This window comes from Aethalodelphis obliquidens, unplaced genomic scaffold (genome assembly GCF_003676395.1).
Source record: "Aethalodelphis obliquidens isolate GAN/ISIS:26980383/991018 unplaced genomic scaffold, ASM367639v1 scaffold16, whole genome shotgun sequence".
Classification (NCBI taxonomy): Eukaryota; Metazoa; Chordata; class Mammalia; order Artiodactyla; family Delphinidae; genus Aethalodelphis; species Aethalodelphis obliquidens.
Window position 1 is genome coordinate 33,687,108 of NW_020837960.1, and position 17,884 is coordinate 33,704,991.

The 17,884-nt window shown below is 39.3% G+C and overlaps 1 protein-coding gene across 5 annotated transcripts in view; it reads right to left on the reverse strand.

Annotated features, from left to right (window-relative positions):
• Nucleotides 1-3,153: 3,153 nt before the first annotated feature.
• The window catches only part of ZMYM2 (zinc finger MYM-type containing 2), an 84,192-nt gene continuing 69,461 nt past the window's right edge, over nucleotides 3,154-17,884 (reverse strand). For 4 of the 5 annotated variants that reach the window (XM_027116750.1, XM_027116749.1, XM_027116748.1 and 1 more), the window contains 10 exons: nucleotides 17,511-17,626; nucleotides 16,738-16,906; nucleotides 15,399-15,524; nucleotides 14,388-14,482; nucleotides 12,745-12,913; nucleotides 11,676-11,827; nucleotides 6,592-6,706; nucleotides 5,712-5,963; nucleotides 5,301-5,421; nucleotides 3,154-4,027 (listed from right to left, as the gene is read on the reverse strand). In XM_027116750.1, the coding sequence (XP_026972551.1) occupies nucleotides 3,835-4,027; nucleotides 5,301-5,421; nucleotides 5,712-5,963; nucleotides 6,592-6,706; nucleotides 11,676-11,827; nucleotides 12,745-12,913; nucleotides 14,388-14,482; nucleotides 15,399-15,524; nucleotides 16,738-16,906; nucleotides 17,511-17,626 (1,508 nt within the window). In that variant the 3' untranslated portion in view covers nucleotides 3,154-3,834. Of the gene's footprint in view, nucleotides 4,028-5,300; nucleotides 5,422-5,711; nucleotides 5,964-6,591; nucleotides 6,707-6,727; nucleotides 6,859-11,675; nucleotides 11,828-12,744; nucleotides 12,914-14,387; nucleotides 14,483-15,398; nucleotides 15,525-16,737; nucleotides 16,907-17,510; nucleotides 17,627-17,884 lie in introns of those variants that run through there. The other variant, XM_027116751.1, reaches the window with a different exon arrangement.

Sequence of the window (17,884 nt, forward strand, 5' to 3'; positions counted from 1 at the left end):
CTACCATGGTTGGCAGTAGCTCTTTAGCACAGGGGAAATATGAAACAAAGATTTGTTGTTTAGATTTTGGGATAGTGAATTTTCATGTGCTGAGTTTACCTCTGAGGAGTTATCCAACGATACAAAGACCTCCGTTGGTATACCCACAGGATCTGTGGACCCCCTCCGGTTCTATTCCTAATATGTACTTTATTTACAGATTAAATCTTAGTTTCTCTTTGGTTCTTTTTTCTCAAAAGGTCTAAATTCATGGATTGTTTAACTCAGTAATCAATTAGGACATTATATGTCCAGATATTAAGAACAACTTTCTCTTGTCCAGTTCATTGTAAGGCAGGGGATTACAGCAACTTATTTGGGGTACCCCTCTAAGTAAATACCCTCTAGGTATTTTGGGGTACCTAGCTTCTAAGTAAAGAGGGGAAAAAAAGTACAAATTGAGACAGCATTTTAAGTGTTTCTACTCTCAGATCCAGACTGACACAATTAACCTGCTCTGGTCATCAACTTCTAAATTTATAAGATTTTGTTACGTGGTATCATTTTCAAGCATGATATACCCAGAAACGACAAAAAAAGTACTTAATACAGGAAAACAACATTAACAATGGTCTATTCCTAAGAACACAGTAGAATGGAAAAATTAAAATCCAAAGAGCTTCTCTAAAAATGAGTAAGGGGCTCATTAAGGGGGAAAATTCAACAGTATTGTAATTTCGTTAAAGAAATTTATTCTTTAAAAATATTTTCATGCACACTTTCACGACTGCGTTGTTTGAGGGGGTAAGGAGATGATCCTACAGGCAGGGTCCACTCAGAACATAAGTTATATGCGTATAACAATACATTTTGGAAATAACTGGCAAAATAAAAGTGTAAATTTTCATAGTGGTTTAAGACTGCAAGACATTTAAGATCTCAGATTAAAGGGACCAATTAAATTAGAGTAGTACAGACCAAAACTGTGCGATGTTACCACTTCTGCGTCACTGTGACCCTAACACGGTGCACTCCTTACCACCGCAACCACAAAGCAGTCGCCCAGGACAGAGGGAAACCCCATCAGAAAACAGTGACGGAAGTCTGAACGCACAGCACAACACACACCCTCTCCCTATCTCAGTGTGTGCAATCCACTGGTAACAACTCCACGCAGTAGGAGAGAAAGAAACATGAACTACTATTCAAACAGAAAGTATTTTTATGGCCAAAAGAAGAGTTGAGCTTCTTGCCTAGAAAAGTCCTTTAATATCTTACATTACCCAATACAGTTAAAAGTCTTAAAAAAAAAAAAGAAAAAAAAAAGCAAAGTGTTAATGAAGATTCAATTTAGCATGGGAAATTCACTTTTCTCAATATGGATAAAAACTTTTGTATTGATTCATTTTAAACGGCAAAATCTTCAGAACAGAAAAATATAGCATCTCCAACAGACATCTAAAGGCAACAATATTATATTTACAGGATGCCGTCATCAGAAATCACTAAGCAGCAGAAAGAAACTATCATTTCACTACCCTTTTCTCAGCAGTCATCTAGGACCACACAAACTAAGGAGATTCAGGAACTAACGAAACATATTCTAGATGAAGCAAGTTTCACAGAACAAACAATTCTCATAAAATAGTATTATTTTTTTCTCCCCCCCCCCCGAGAGTCAAGTTAACCAATCCTTGGATTGCAATCAAGACAAAGACAAGAGCTCTAAATCCTTAATCATATCAATATCAAAACTATGTAGACACTTCTGTTTAGAAAAGCCAAAATGTACAATAAAGGAAATGAAAATAGCAAGACAAGGTGCTATTAATAGTGGGATCATAGCAGAAATGTAGGGTATTTGGTAAAATATACATTAAGTGACATTTGGGGAAAACTTTATTGCTCTTGATGGAATATAGCACCAGTTCAAAGAATAAAAGATGGTTAGGATTAATCACCTTTAATCAACAATATGCGTTTATATGAAAAGTGCTTAAAGCAGTAGTTCTGGAAAAAGGTGAGGATGAGAAATGTTTTGTATTATATATTTTAAATATGTTAACTACTTCATTAAACAGACAACAAGCAATCTATACCTATTTAAGTGTATGAGATTTGCTACTGTCAGTCTGATTATCAAATCCAGAAATACAAAATCAATTAAGGGAGAGAAACGTTATTCAAACTTATAAAACAAGTTAGAACATTAAAAAGTAATTTTTATGCCAAAAATATTTGTTAATTATTGCTTAAATATACAGCTGATTACACTCGTGAAATTTTCCAAATCATAAATGAGAAGATTTCTTCTGAATGTTAACATTTATCCCAAGGAAGAGAGAAATATTTAAGGGATGTGTAGACATTGCTTAACCACTGTGGAAAATAGCCCAATTTCCCCCAAACAGTTTTAGTGACGAACATCACTGTGGTGGCTGAGGAACTGGAAGCAAGACTACATGAGCACACTCAAGCTCTGTGAAGTCAGCCAAAGGAGTTCTTCATGATAACTGCAGCCGCCACTTCCTCGGCCTTTTAGAAGGTAGGATTTTATGTAAACTTCTTGTTCTAAAAGAAAAGGTCTGAATGGATAAGTCGCTATGCAGAAGTACGAAGTTTTTTAATGCAATCTTCTGTAAGAAGTAATTAAAATGTAAAAGCCAAACAATCTAACATCGAACGTCATTTCCTTCATACACACTTTATCCATCAGCCTGAACCGTCAGTCACTGCCCTGCTAACCCTCATAGTGAAACGGGTGCTATCTCGCTTAAACTAGCTCGACTTTCCGTGACAACAGTCTCAGCAGTGGCATTTTTAAATACCCAGCGTGTGCATCAGTCATATTTGAGGGCAGGCACAAGAATTCTCATAAAGTTGGTGAAGCTGTGGAGTACCACCACCACCTGGGATGGAAACAGGACCTGTATCTTCAAGGGGAGAGAAAAACCAAACGCTTATAAATGAAGGGGATTTGGGATACTTAGGGCTGACACAGAAAACAGAATTTTATATTTTCATCATTTTTGCAAAGAAAATGTCTCCATGATCATGTTATCAACATCATTCTTTATATATGTGTGTGTATACACATACGTACATATACACACACATATATATAAGTATACATACATAATTATTATTGTTTGGGGTGATGCAGAAAGCCACAAATGAGAAAAGGACACTAAGGTTTTAATAAGGGGAACAAAAAGTTCTGTTCACCAGTATAGATTCACATTACAGTACACCAGTATCGACAGCATTTTCTTGTCTATTTTTGGTACAGAAGATGGTATCTCTCTACATAACCTGGTAAGGCTTCAGTAACTAAAGCATAAAACAAACAAAACCCCCGCAAAAAAACAAAACAAAAAACCCAGCCTATTAGTTTACAGTTTATTTTAAAAATTCTGAAAGACACTGCAAGTTCTAAACTTTTAGTAGGTGCTCCCCACACACAACCATCTTGTCAAGAACCCAGCAGAAGAGCCCCCTCTCCAGGAAGCTTTGCAACAGCAGAGGTGTGCAATATGGGCGTTTCTCACTACAAGAAAAAATTATACGTGGCACATTCTCATTCATATCTTGTAATGTAAAAAGTTACAAACATACCTAATCAAATAAATAATAATAAAAAAAGAATTTGAATGTATTTGTAAGTATCCTAAAACCACTACATAGAATAATGGCAACTTTCACTCACAGATTATTTACAAGGTAATACCCAGTGTGGGTACACTGCTACAAAACTCAAAACAGAAGGAGTAAACTTGAAATGTTTTCCATAGTAAAGATCTAGCAGCATGACTATCTAATGCTGTTTTCTCCCGATTGCTTCTAAAACGTTCCTTTTTACTCTGTGTCTTCGTCCAGTTCATAATTGTCTTTATCATAAATATCTTTTACTAAAAGAACCCGTACGAGCATATTTTCCAAGGTGTTTCGGTCCAACGAAGCAGACGTGTACCAGACAGGGCTGTCTGCAGAGCTAGAGCGTTCTGGTTGCAAATAGAAAACATCCATTCTCTGATTAAGATTCTGTGGACTTCAGGAGAAAGGAGAAAGTCCATGTCACAGTATGTACACGAAATTCCTCACAACTTTCTTCTTTTCTTTCAAGAATAATTCTGCTACCATTAACCACATTACATGGGCAGACCACATGCATAATTACCTACATTAAATATTCTATCACTGAGATATTCTAAAAGTTAATTTCTACAATAAAAGATTATTTTCCCACTATAATTTCTGTATTTCACTGAATCCAAGACACCGATAGAAACATTATTTTTAATCATTATTTTAATACTGCCATTAAACAAGTAAAGCACTGCCAATTATAATTTCAAGATGCATCAGTTATAATATGCATCCCAGTTTCAGAGACAGTATAAAATGTGAGAAATGTGTCTTAGAATTGATGAAATACAGTAAAACATAAAATAAAAATACTTAACAGCGTTACACAAAAGAAATAATTTTTAAAATAAGATAATACTGAGATAGGAATTTCCAACTAATAAATAGTTACTACCATTGGAAGATCCAGATACTGGTGCAGGGCCACCCAAAACTATCGTCAGAAATATTAATTATTAAAAATAATCATCCTATAGGTGACATTACTGCTTTTATGGTTCTTGAGAGTTAACCTGGAGAAAATTTATAAAAACAATTTACAAAACTGTTTACATAAGAAAATACATTCTGAGTTCATGCTTGCCTTTTAAAAATTACAGAGTGCATACTTAAAATAATGAACAAGCATAAAATAATTTGTGGTCTCCAAAAATTTCACTGGTTTAAAATATTTTAAACGCCTGTTGGTACCCGCGGGAGAAAGCAGTGGTGCAGTTGGAACGCACAGGGCCCTGAGAAGACGCTGCGCCCTGCCGACACCTCAGGGATCTCCCTCCAGAACCGAGGACTCGCCTCTCTCCACCTTCTCACCAGAGCGTCACTGGGACCCAGGCCCAGGCAGGACTGCTCTCTGCTTGCCACAGCAGAGCTGGCTGCAACAGAGACACCACAGCCCAAAAAGCCTAAGACATGTACTGTCTGACCCTCTACAAGTACAGCAGTCATTTCGTTAGCAGAGAGCGATTTCTTAACATGTGCTTAAAACATGAAGTATAAGCTGGGTATTTTATAATAACAGGACTAAAAACGTTATAACTGAAAGGACTTCATAAGTGAGAAAAGAGAGAAATCTAAAAAAAAGGACCAAGGAAAAAAATGTCACCTCTTGGTGACATAAATTCACAGCAACTAACTGTTACTACCATTTAAAAAAATCAAATGTCATTAACACTTACCTTTTAGACAAGTAGCATTCAAACATTTTCACAGGACATCTAGAAGGATTGGCTGTATTTTCAATTTGTTCAAATACTGGCTCATCATCTTCATGTTTTCTTTTTCCAGTAGTAATTTTATCTTAAGAAATAAAAATCACATAAACTTTCTAAGACCAACCTTGAAGAAAGGTGACACTATTCACTCTGATCACTCCCAGTATCTCTTACACCAAAGAACGGGACCAGGTGTGTTTCAGAGCTCTCAACTGTGGCTTCTGGTAATTCCTAATTTTAAGACAACATAGGCTGTCTTATCTTATGAAAATGACAGTCCTTAGGTTCTTAACAAGTGACCAGGTGGTCTTTAGTAAGGCAAGGAGTGGCAGTCCCTGCCACAGACAATCCCAAAACGAAAACCTGTTACACTACCTTCATTATCTGTTCCACATAAGGAAGACACTTGGTATCGAAGACATGCTTTATTTTCCATTGTTAAAGGGTTTTTTTTCCAATGCCTAAACACAGTGCCAAAGGAAAGCCTTAAGTGCTGTTCCACTGTTTTCAGGCCAAAATACTTAGTGTTAAAGTAGAACAGGGTATTCAGAAGAGCTACTGGAGAGTGTGATCCTAGCTGTTTTATCCTCCAGAGATAATCTTCTTCAACTCGAGAAAATATTGACCCTTAAATAGAGAGAAAGATTTTTAAAGAATTACAATAAACAGTTTTCATGTAACCAGCTAGAAACAGATAGAAGTTAATTCAAGAACAAACCTAGTCCAATCCTCCATTCACTCCAGATCAACTGGAATGAATTTCAGAATCACCTATGCGGCTCTGAAACAACACAGAGCCGGGAAACACAACAGACTACACAGCTAGCACCCCCGGGGTCAGGCCTGGAGTCTGCTCCTGGTCTTCCAGAGGACAAGCAGACCATGGTCAGAAGGGAATTTTACATCTGCAGAAATCCTGAAAAAAAATAGGTGATTTCCATTCAAACAAGTTTTCTTTATACAACTAAAACAGAGGTTTCTTAGAGAAATTTACGTCAGAATCTCAACTGGAGGGCTTAAGAAATGAGCATCCAGTTTCTTACTCCAAAGAAAGTGGGTCACGTTTATTACAAAGTTCTTCATAAACACTAGCTATCAATCACATTCATTTCTAATTCAACGAAAGACAGACCGATGTGTCCGTGAATAAGTGCTCTCTCATTTAAATTATTTCCTAATTATCTTTAGTACACTTTCTATAAACACAGAAAATCCCAGCAGCAAGTGGGCGACATTTTATTTAAAGGAGCATTACCATCTGGAAGTATGCTTGGTTGCCAACTTCGGAGTATTTTATTCAATTCTTGCTCAAATGTCTGGAATCCTGGATCAATAAATATGTTGTCTTTTCGATTACTACCATACAAGTACTACAAAAAAAAAAAAAAAAACTTGAAGGATTTAAGATTTATATGAGCTAATTACAGACCACTTATACTCTATTTCCTAAGGAAAAAATAAACGTCTTACGTCTTTGTCTTTATTAGCATACTAATAAGAGATGATTGCCTTCTCTATATATCTGGAAATCAAAGAAACATAAGTTACCAATTAATCTGTTACTTAAAAAACTCAAAGCTGAAATACAAAGGCAAGAACTCAGAACGTAAGAACTGGATGAGAATCTTCAGTCTGTCAGATACAAACAGAGCACGTGGCTCCAATGCTCAGCACACAGTCCACGGACACGAAGGGTAAGGGCAGGGCGGGAGGGTTTCTGTGCGTGAAGCCTCTCCCAGCAGCCTGTGAGCTTGATGCTTTTCCCCTTGTTTCCTCTCTGTGCCCCACTCTCCTTGAGTTAGTGCAAATTTATGAATCTTACAACGTACTATGACAAACCTTAACAGTGAGGGTTGCTAAAGAATGACTTAAACACCAAAGTTTGCGAACTCCATCTCCAGTGGGCAAAAAGAACGCTCAAGTAAAACGTGTGACAACAGCACAAAGAACGGGAGGTGGAAACTGGGATCACAGGGCTTGAGGTTACCACACGTGAGACAGGGCAAGAGGGTCTGAAGGTATATAATGATTAACTGAAGACGCACACTGCAAACCCACTACAAATAATTTAACAGGCATAAATAATAAACCAATGATGGAGATAAATGTAATCACAGAAAAATAATTCAAAAGAAAGCAGAAAAAGACAAAAACAAAAAAACCCCACAAAGAACAGATACAGTGACCCCTCATCCAGTTTCACTTTCTGTGGTTTCAGTTACCCACAGTCAACCAAGGTCCAAAACTATTAAATGAAAGATGACAGAAATAAACAATTCATAAATTTTAATTGCAGGCCATTCTGAGAAGCCATGATGAAATCTCGCGATGTCATGTCGTCCCGCCCGGAGGGACGTGAATCACCCTTGGTCCGGCACATCCCGCACATCAGCCACCTGGTGGCCATCTGGGTTGTCAGATCCACTGCAGGGTTGCAGGGCTTGTGCTCAAGTGACCCTTACTTTACATAATTATGACCCCAAAGCAAGAGGAGTGAAGCTGGCAATTCGGACACGCCAGAGAGAGGACGCATAGTGCTTCCTTTGAGTGAAAAGGTGACAGTTCTGGACTTAATCAGGAAAGAAAAAAATCGGATGCTGAGGTTGCTGAGATCCACGGTAAGAACAAATCTTCTATCTGCGATGTCGTAAAGCAGGAAAAAAATTCAGGCTAGTTTTGCTGTCACACCTCAAACTATAAAAGCTACAGCCACAGAGGGTGGTCAGTGCTTAGTTAAGATGGAAAAGGTGTTAAATTTGTACAATAAGATTTTAGAGAGAGAGAGAGAGAGAGACACCACATTCACAGAACTTTTATCACAGCATATTATGATAATTATTCCATTCTGTTAGTAATGATTGTTGTTAATCTCTTACTGTGCCTAATTTACAAATCAAAACTGTATCACAGGTAGGTGTGTAGAGGCCACTGTAGTATACACAGACTTCAGCCCTCCAGTGGGGATCCTGAAGTATCCCCTGTAGCTAAGGGGGGTCAACTGTATAACAAGCACAAACAAGCAGGATTTTCAATCCAGTGATTAATTACATTAAATGTAAAAGGTCTAAACCGGGGTCTGCACTACAGTCCTGAAGGCTGGCCCGCTGCCTGTTTACAAATACAACCAAGTTTTCTTAAAACAGAGTGCAAGCGCCCGGGCTGCTTTCCACAGATTAAGTATGGCCTACAGAGCCTAAAATGTTTACTAGCCGGTTCTTTAAATAAAAAATTTTGTTGGTCTGAACACACCAAGACAAATATTATCAGACTGGATTAAAAATTTTTTTAATTTGAAAAACAAGGCCGGGACTTCCCTGGTGACACAGTGGTTAAGAATCCACCTGCCAGTGCAGGGGACACGGGTTCGAGCCCTGGTCCAGGAAGATCCCACATGCCGTGGAGCAACTACACCCGTGTGCCACAACTACTGAGCCTGCGCTCTAGAGCCCGCAAGCCACAACTACTGAGCCCACGTGTCGTGCTCTGTAGCAAGAGGAGCCACTACAATGAGAAGCCCGTGCACCGCAACGAAGACCCAATGCAGCCAAAAAAAAAAAAAAGATAAATAAAAAACAAGGCCCAACAATATGCTGCCTAAAAGGCACCTACTTTATACCTGGAGACACAGCAAGTGGAAAGTAGAAGGATGAAGAACATAAACCATGTGTACGCTAACCAGCAACTAGGCCAGAGCACCATCATCTGAGTTGACCTAACGTTACTCCCGCTGGTCAGAAGGAAGATTAGAAATAAAAGCACCAGCTCTTCAGGACAATTACATAAGATCTGGCGGCGGGGGGGAGGGGGGTGCACACTGTTTATAAAACAAAGGGAATGCTCGCCATTGACTGAATTCACTGAGCTCTGACCCAGACGTCTTCAGGGGCTGACACAACGACTGGGAAGCAGAGGGAAGGAAAGACACCGAAGTGTGTAACACAGTTCCCTGTCCTTGGGGACAAAGGTTCCATGTCTTTTGCCACATTCATAAAAAAAGAGATGCACGCACATCTAGCCAAGCACGATGGGGTGGGAGGACCCAGGGGAACAGGCGCCCACCACCCACTCTGGGTAAATGTGGTGTGAAGGACTCGCACACAGATGTAGAACAGCGTGTGAAAGACTGACCGGGACTGTGGGGCTCACGTAGCCCCTTTTTCTTCCTCAGACATTTCCATATTATGTGAACTTCTGGCGACAGCCACCACCCCTTACACCATCGGAAGAACAGGATTAGCTACCGCATCTGTGAGGGAGGAAAGGGGCTGGCCCACCCTCACTTCTCAACACACCACCTGCCCCACACGTCCACAGGGCTTGGAGAGGAAGCCGTGCTGCTTTTGTTGTCAGCCGGGGACGGAATCAGAAAACGCATCACACAGAGAAAGACGCACATTCTTCCAAAATAGCTCCTACCTCTGTACGCATCCTTGAAGTACCAACAAACAGCAATGATTTCTGGAAACTAACTTTTAGACATCTTATCACCACAGTGAGTTTGAAGATTATTTTTAAAGCTGGTTATAAATACCATACAGTCTTTTACAAAAAATTAAATCAAGCCTGTGAAAATCTGTCCAGTGATGAGAAGAGTAAAACAACTGGTTTTCCAATTGTGGTAAAAATACACAGAACATAAAATTTACCATCTTGACCTTTTTTTTTTTCTTTTTCCTTTTTATAAATTTTTTGGCTGCGCCGCACGGCATGTGGGATCCTAGTTCCCCGACCAGGGATTGAATCCGAGACCCCTGCATTGGAAGCACGGAGTCCCAACCACTGGACCCCCAGGGAAGTCCCCATCTTGACCATCTTTAAGAGTATTGTTCTGGTAGTAAAAATTTATTTTGAGGAAACATTTTTCAGTTTATAAAGAACCTATTTTAAAAAGAAAGGAAATTCTGACGTGTGCTACAACATGGATGAACTTCAGGACATTATGCTGATTTCACGTACATGAGGTACCCGGGAGAGTCAAACTCACAGAAACAGAAAGAAGGGTGGGTGCCAGGGGCAGCGGGACTAAGGGATGAGGAGTTAGTATTTAATGGGGACAAAGTCTCAGGTTTGCAAGATGAAGAGGGTTATGAAGATGGATGGTGGTCATGTTTCCACAAGATTATCAATGCACTTTATACCACAGAACTGTACACTTAAGAACAGTTAACATGGTAAATTTTGTGTTATATGTATTTTACCGCAATTAAAAAATTGGAAAAAAATGAACCTACTTGAAGACATAATTTATAATCATTAATATTACAATCCATTTAGCTTTCAAACCTCTAATGGTATTTGAAGTTCTACTATATAAATATTTTGCTACTGCAAAGTATGTGATGGTCTCTGAATACACAGTGATTTAGAGGTATGTGTTATCCCCGCCACCGCTGGATGATCTTAGGCAAACTTCTGTCCTGAAGAGGGAAGTGAAATGCCAATCAAGACCCTTCTAGCTTCTCCAGTAACGTGTTCCAGCACCTACTACCTGTGAGCAGCGGAAGATTTAATTTGAGGCCTATAAACCAAACTCTACATAAGAACATTTCCCCCTGTCATTTACCACATTTACAAATACACAGGATGTAAAGCTAGGGCCTTTTCTGACCTCTGGGCTCAAACCTGTACTATCTGTTCAAAACTAAAAGTCATTATCGAAAGTGGATCTTCATGTTTATTATGGGAAATGTATTCATTCAAGATTCACAGACACGTGGTTGAAGTTTACCTAAAACCTCTAAAGAATGAAATCTTTTATAAGATGATTCCAAACTAATGAGTACTTACACTATTTAACAAGTTAGAAACACAGCAGAGATGAAACAGATCTATTTGCAAAGGAAAGTCATTTATCTGTTTACATGTATATCAGCACAGATCTATATATACATATATACACCATGCCTCAGAATGTTAATTCATTTATTTGCAGTTGTAAGGTGGGGATGAAATCAACCTGATTATCATATATATACATGGTAACAAACACACACATCATTAGTCCTGTTACAAAAGATGCATGAGCTTCGAGTGGTCTGTTACTAACTATGTTTTTCACCTAAGTTCTTTTTGGTTTTGGTACACAGTTTTGGAGAACCTGAAGTTCACTTTTAGGGACACAGCACATTATAGCAGAAACACCTGTATACAAAGTAGCTAAGAAAACCCTTTATAGTATCCCAGTATTTTCGAATAAATTACTTTCGCCTTTCTTGGTAAGCCAATAAACCCTGACGTTCCGTAATATTCCTGAAGCAAAACACTTTTTTTCTCCAAGAACCTACCACAACAACCTTTCTTAACAACATTATATTCGAAAGTAACCATAAAATCACTCACCTCTTGAATCCCGAGGCAAAGATAATAGATGCTGTCAGGTGCATAATTCTCCCCATTTGGCCTTCGGATCTCATTGACGAAATGGGCCAGGCCATAGTCAAGCTCAGCCGTGCTGTGACAGAGTAGATCCTCTTTTAACTTTACTGACTTAGCTAAAAGGAAATAAAATTTAAAATAATAATTATTATTTACTGTCTTAAGATTAAGAAACTTTCTGAAATCACTTTATTCTGTATAAGAATTTACAGGTAAAATAAGAGCTACATTTAAATGTAAAGTATTTTAAGCTACATTCATGCTTTTTAAAATCAAAGGCAGTTAATAACAAAAACTTTGATTGTTTTTTCAAGGAAAAACATATTTTTCATGTACAGTACATGCAGCTTCATAGTAATTAATGACTCACTTGAGTACCTTCTGGATTTTCACATACTATGGGTATTCTAATATCAGTCAACATTAAGCCTTTACTGTGGATGAAGGAATGTTCTAAATTTACATGTATTTTCTAATGTAATTCTCATGACAACCCTACAAGGTGGGTACTGTTACCCCCCTTCAGAGCTGGGGAACTGAGATGCTAGTACATGAGGGAACCTGGCAGTCTGACTCTAGCACCTCCATAAGGCCATACGTTCTACCCTCTCTGTGGTGCCACGGACTGGTCCATGCACAGTAAAGAGTCTGGCCTGCTGCAAAGGGCTCTATCTGCTTAGAGCAAACTTTCTTCTTTACCCACAATCATCATAATCATGAACTTCAATAAGGAAACAAGGTTTGTTTGAGTTGTACTGACCAGCAAGCAACAGGAGCTCCATGAACCGACACTACCGTAAGGGCTTCATTTGTGCAACACGGTGCATGCCTGTGTGTGTGTGTGTGTGTGTGTGTGTGTGTGTGTGTGTGTGTGTGTGTGTGTGTGTGTGTGTGTGTGTGTGTGTGTGTGTGTGTGTGTGTGTTCAAGCTCACTCATGCACATAAACGGATGCACAGAAGAATAGTTACCAAAATATGAATAAAAACCTTGATTTTAAATAGGACATAGGGGAAACAAAATCAGAACACTTACGAGATTTTAGCTCATCTAACACCAGGAGATCTTTATCAAGCTGCCTCGTTCTGACCCAGTGTTTCCAGGCGTTTACCCCGTACGTGTACTTGAAAGGGAAGCTGCACTCCGAGTTGTCAGAACTGTCATCATGACACTGGTACCCTGACACTGCCTTCCTCTTGGCTCCCTGGTAGTAAAACACCACTGTCAAATCTTCTTTTTCTTAAGCCTATATTATTTCATGACTTTATGTAAGCCATCTCTCAACAAATGCACATTACAAAGAAATATATTTACATGATTAGAACTGACTGGAATTTCTGATCTGAGAACAGTTACCTATGACATTACTTGAAATCTCTCTCCAGGAATGCTGTATTTCTGCATAAACTACTCTGTACAACAGAATCGTATTAACTACTGCTGTGAGTTGAGAGTCACTGATGAGAAAATACATATATAATAATTAAAATCTGAAATAGAAGGATTCAAAATATTAATGTAAGAGAGAAACTGAAGAACTTCTCAAAGACACCACCTCATAGGAGATGACTCCTCAACTCCTTCCCACTTTCTTTCTTTCTTTTCTTTTCTTTTTTTTTTGGTACGCGGGCCTCTCACTGTTGTGGCCTCTCCCGTTGCAGAGCACAGGCTCCGGACGTGCAGGCTCAGCGGCCATGGCTCACGGGCTTAGTTGATCCATGGCATGTGGAATCTTCCCGGACCGGGACACGAACCCGTGTCCCCTGCATCAGCAGGCGAACTCTCAACCACTGTGCCACCAGGGAAGCCCCTTCCCACTTTCTTGATGGTACTGTTTGCTGTACAAAAATTTTAAATTTGGATATAACCCAATTCATCTATTTTTTCCTTTTGTTCCTGTGCTTTTGGTGTCGCATCTAAGAAACAGTGTCTAACCCAAGTTAATGAAGATTTAGGCCTATGTTTTCTTTTAAAGAGTTTTATAATTTCAGTTCTTACATTTAGGTTTTTGACTCATTTTGAGTTCATTTTTGTGTGTGGTGTCAAGTAAGAATCCAATTTCATTCTACCACAAGTACTCACTCCTTTTTTCAATTTTCCCTTTCTCTTTCTTTTTTGGAGAAATTTGTGAAAGTCATCTTTTTTTAAAGAAAACCTTGCTTTCTGTTGGAAATGAGAAATACGGACAGTTGTTACTGATATTCGGAACAGTGATACCCGTTTGTACATTTAGATTTGGGGTCCCTGAATGAACCGCCCAGCACGTCTTCCTATGTGCTGGGATGCTTCAGCGAGACCAGATGTAACAACTGTGTACCTCAACCTCATCAAAAATACCAATGGAAAAAACAGCTCCCTAGAAAACAGTCTCAGTTGTTGTCTAATAATTGAATTTACTTTTTTAGCAAATATGTAAACCTTTTATCAATGACAACCTTTTATCAAGATAAAAATAAAAAGTTGCAAAATTCACTCTTCTTCTATGAAACTACAACTAAATAGGATATATTTTTATTACCTAGAAATGAAGTAATAAAAGCTTTACCTCTTAAGTCTTTTTTAATTCCAGAAAACAAAGTACCTTCCCACATTCTCAGGTACAACTGAAGCTCAAGTACCCTTGCCCTCTATTACACAGAGACAGGATGTGAATGCAAGAATACTGTTACATTTCATACCTTTTTTTTAGATCGAGGTCTAGGCTGTTCCTCATATTCTTCTCCAAAAACAGGTGGTAATAAAAACTCATTTTCCATATCAAGCTCCTCAGCAGCTGACAATTGAATCAGAAGAACTTTCATTTCAAACGTAATAGCACAGACTTATGCTATATAAACTCAGCCAACGAAGGCCCACCCGCTGAATGCGCACAAGCACCATGCGCAGGGCAGCCTGTGCTGGGTGGAGGACAAACCATTTTCTCTACCTAACCTGGTCTATAAGTTCTGATAACGCCTGTTCCCACTCTTAAAAAACACATGTACAATGCGTATCAACATGGAATTTTGTGGAAGTGTGTGATAGAAAAATTACTAAAACCTGAAATTTAATTATAAGATCTAAATGGTCTCAGTACAAATCTGTTTCAGTCTAGTTTCAATCTATTAAATCTTTTCCAATGTAAAAGGCTTTACATTCTATTCAATATGCTTATTGGCCATCGATAAAGAAAATAAACAATGAAAAACAGAACACATTTCTTTTACAACAAAAGACCTGAAAATATTTGTTTCCCTTTGAAGGTTAACTTAATTTTCAAAACGATTTTAAGAAAAATACTATCAATATTTTATTTAAATAAAAAGACACCAACACTTCTATATGTGTAAAAGTTTCTATAATAAATTAGTTTTAAGAAAGTTTCTTTTTAAGGCTCTGGGAAATTCCTTTTAAGTTCTGTAAAAGTTTCTATAATATGTATCTGTAAAAGTTTCTATAATAAATCAGTTTTAAGAAAGTTTCCTTTTAAGGCTCTGGGAAATTCCTTTTAAGTTCCTACAATTCAATATATGTTTCAGTTTGGAAGTTAACTGCTGAGTTTTATCTGGGTAAAAAAGAAAAGACCAATAATAACAGTACAGGCAATGACATGAACATTAGATTGTTAATGATCATAACCACGATTTTGACACCATAACTAAGTGCAGAACCACACTTCCACTTAAAGAATAAAACAGAATTTCTATTACCTCTGGGGAAATCTATTTCAATGTCCAAATCTGGTTCATATGGTACATCAGGCATGTTGGACTCTGTCTCTGGGTCAGAGTTCTTCAAGAGATCTGAACCAATTATGTCCGTTTCAATAATTACACCTGTAATCAAGCCATAATATCATCAGAAATCAAAATAGAAAACTGCAACAGTACCTACACATAATCTGGCAAAAGCCATTTAATTGTAAATGCAAGATAGGAATACTTATATTAACATGTACAAAACGAAAAAGCATGCAGCTACCTTGAAATGTAAGCTACTATAAACTCTGTATTAGATAATCATGAATACACAAAAAGTTTCAATCTTGTAAGTTTTGACTGCCCCTCTACAAAGTTAAAAAGCATGCTTTAATAGTAAAACAACTCTGTAGAGTGTTTCTAAGAGCAATCTCTTGTCAAAAATAAACTTACGAGCATGTGTAACTAATTTTCAACATTCTTTTTGAATTGTGACCTAGGTTTTCACATCATTCAATATAGGCTTAGTCACAACCGGCTTTTAACGTTTTGATTGGTTGCTTTAAACACATTTGTACTGCAACCCAGTGAAAAAAGACATTTTATTGAGTTCAGGGTAGTGGTGGGAAACAGAGACACATGCATACACAATGGAAACAAAAGTTTCACAAAACAATACCCTTTCTAGGAGGGATTCATGCTGACATATTTTTTCCGTTTCTTTCTTTCTTTAAAAACAAAAAACAAAAAACCCAGAAAACACTGGTTGCAACCCACTAAATCCATTTCCCACTCCCTAACCGAGTGCTTGCCCAGCACTGCCCCTGCGCGACGCCCTGTGCTCTGGGTGAGGGGAGCAGGAAGCTCAGGGCAGCCCCGGAGGGCTGAGGCAGGAGAAGCATTCCCAGACACATGTCCTGCTACACCGCTTGGCAAGCACTGCCCTAGTAGAAGTTAAGACAACGCTGGCTTAGATAATGCAACTTACTTTCTTAGCATAAATCAATAAAACAAAATTGGGGATAACCATCATAAAATAAGAGTTTGAGTTATAAAAGCCTACTGCAACTTAGTCTTTTGTGTCTGAGCTCGTCCACTGAAACAAGAATAACTTAGAGTCGATTTTACAAGTTAAATCCTGTTAGCAATTAAAACAGGGACCGTACAAGTTCCTGGGCTCGACGTCAGGGAGCACCTGCTAGATACAGTGCGGGCCTCATAACCCGAAATCCACTTGTGCTGCAGCGTGCCCACACCCGCTCAGGCTGAAGCACAGCGACAGCCGGCCTCGCTCTAACAGCAGCCCCCCAACCCCGATGTCGTCCCCCCCCCCCAGCAGCGGGGGACTCACTGTGGATGTCGGTGCCCTCTGCCTTCCCCTCGTCCTCAGCCATGTCGGTCACTGTCAGCAGCTCTGTGCCCAGGGGATCTGAAGAAACTGTGCTTTTGAGCTCCTCGGCTGCCGCAGGGATCTTCTCACTGCTGTCCAAGGGGACGGGCAGAAACACGGGGACTGGCACCTAAGTAACCAAAGGACTTACTCTCAGGCTCACTTAACATTACAAGGTATTTTTCCAAATTAAAAATCACTCTGACACATGATCTACTTCATAATGCTGCACTGGTCAGAAGTTTTGGGAAGAACACGTATGTTAAGTATCACAAAGAAAGCCCCGAATACAAGCAGCTACTTTTTGAAGTAACAAGTAATTTTTGAGGCATTTCTGTCACCAGGGGACTACAGTACAGTAGGCCAGCCCTGACACAGTGTCCCCAGCACTGCAGGGGATGACATTTATATGAGCCTCCATTCCATGTATCAGTTGTAAACCTTACGGTTCACAAATCTTTCTTTCTAAAATGAACACAAATATGTTTACACAGTATGTGTAAAGCAGGTGCAGACATTGGCTGAACTTCACTCTCAAGGACGAGCACTTACCTGATCACACACACAGCAACCCCTGGCAAAGCCTCAACCAGACCCAAGTGAACTGCTGATGAAAAGCCAAGCCTCCACCCTCTGTCCCACCAGTGTCACTGAAGCAGTCACCGCCAACCCACTGCTGCCCCGCCTGCACCTGAGAGATCTCAGGAGGAAGGGGAGCTGAAAGTCTGACTTACGGGCACAGGAACGGTCGTGGGCACAGGGATGCTCTGGCTGTACATGTGCATGGGCACCGGCACGTACACGGGCACTGGGATGGGCACCGGGACATACTCTGTCCTCCACTCACCATCTGGGGGCACAGAACGTGTTCAAGGAGCAACGTCAACCATGACCACCACTTAAACACAGCTGCTCAGTCAAAGTAATTTGGTAACAAAGAAAAATTTAAGTGCCTCAGTACCCATTTAAAAGAAGTTCCCAGTTTTCACAAAATTAGGTAAGTTAAAAACAACAGGGACTTCCCTGGCAGTCCGATGGTTAAGACTCCATGCTTCCAGTGCAGGGGGCACAGGTTCCATCCCTGGTCAGGGAACTAAGATCCCACATG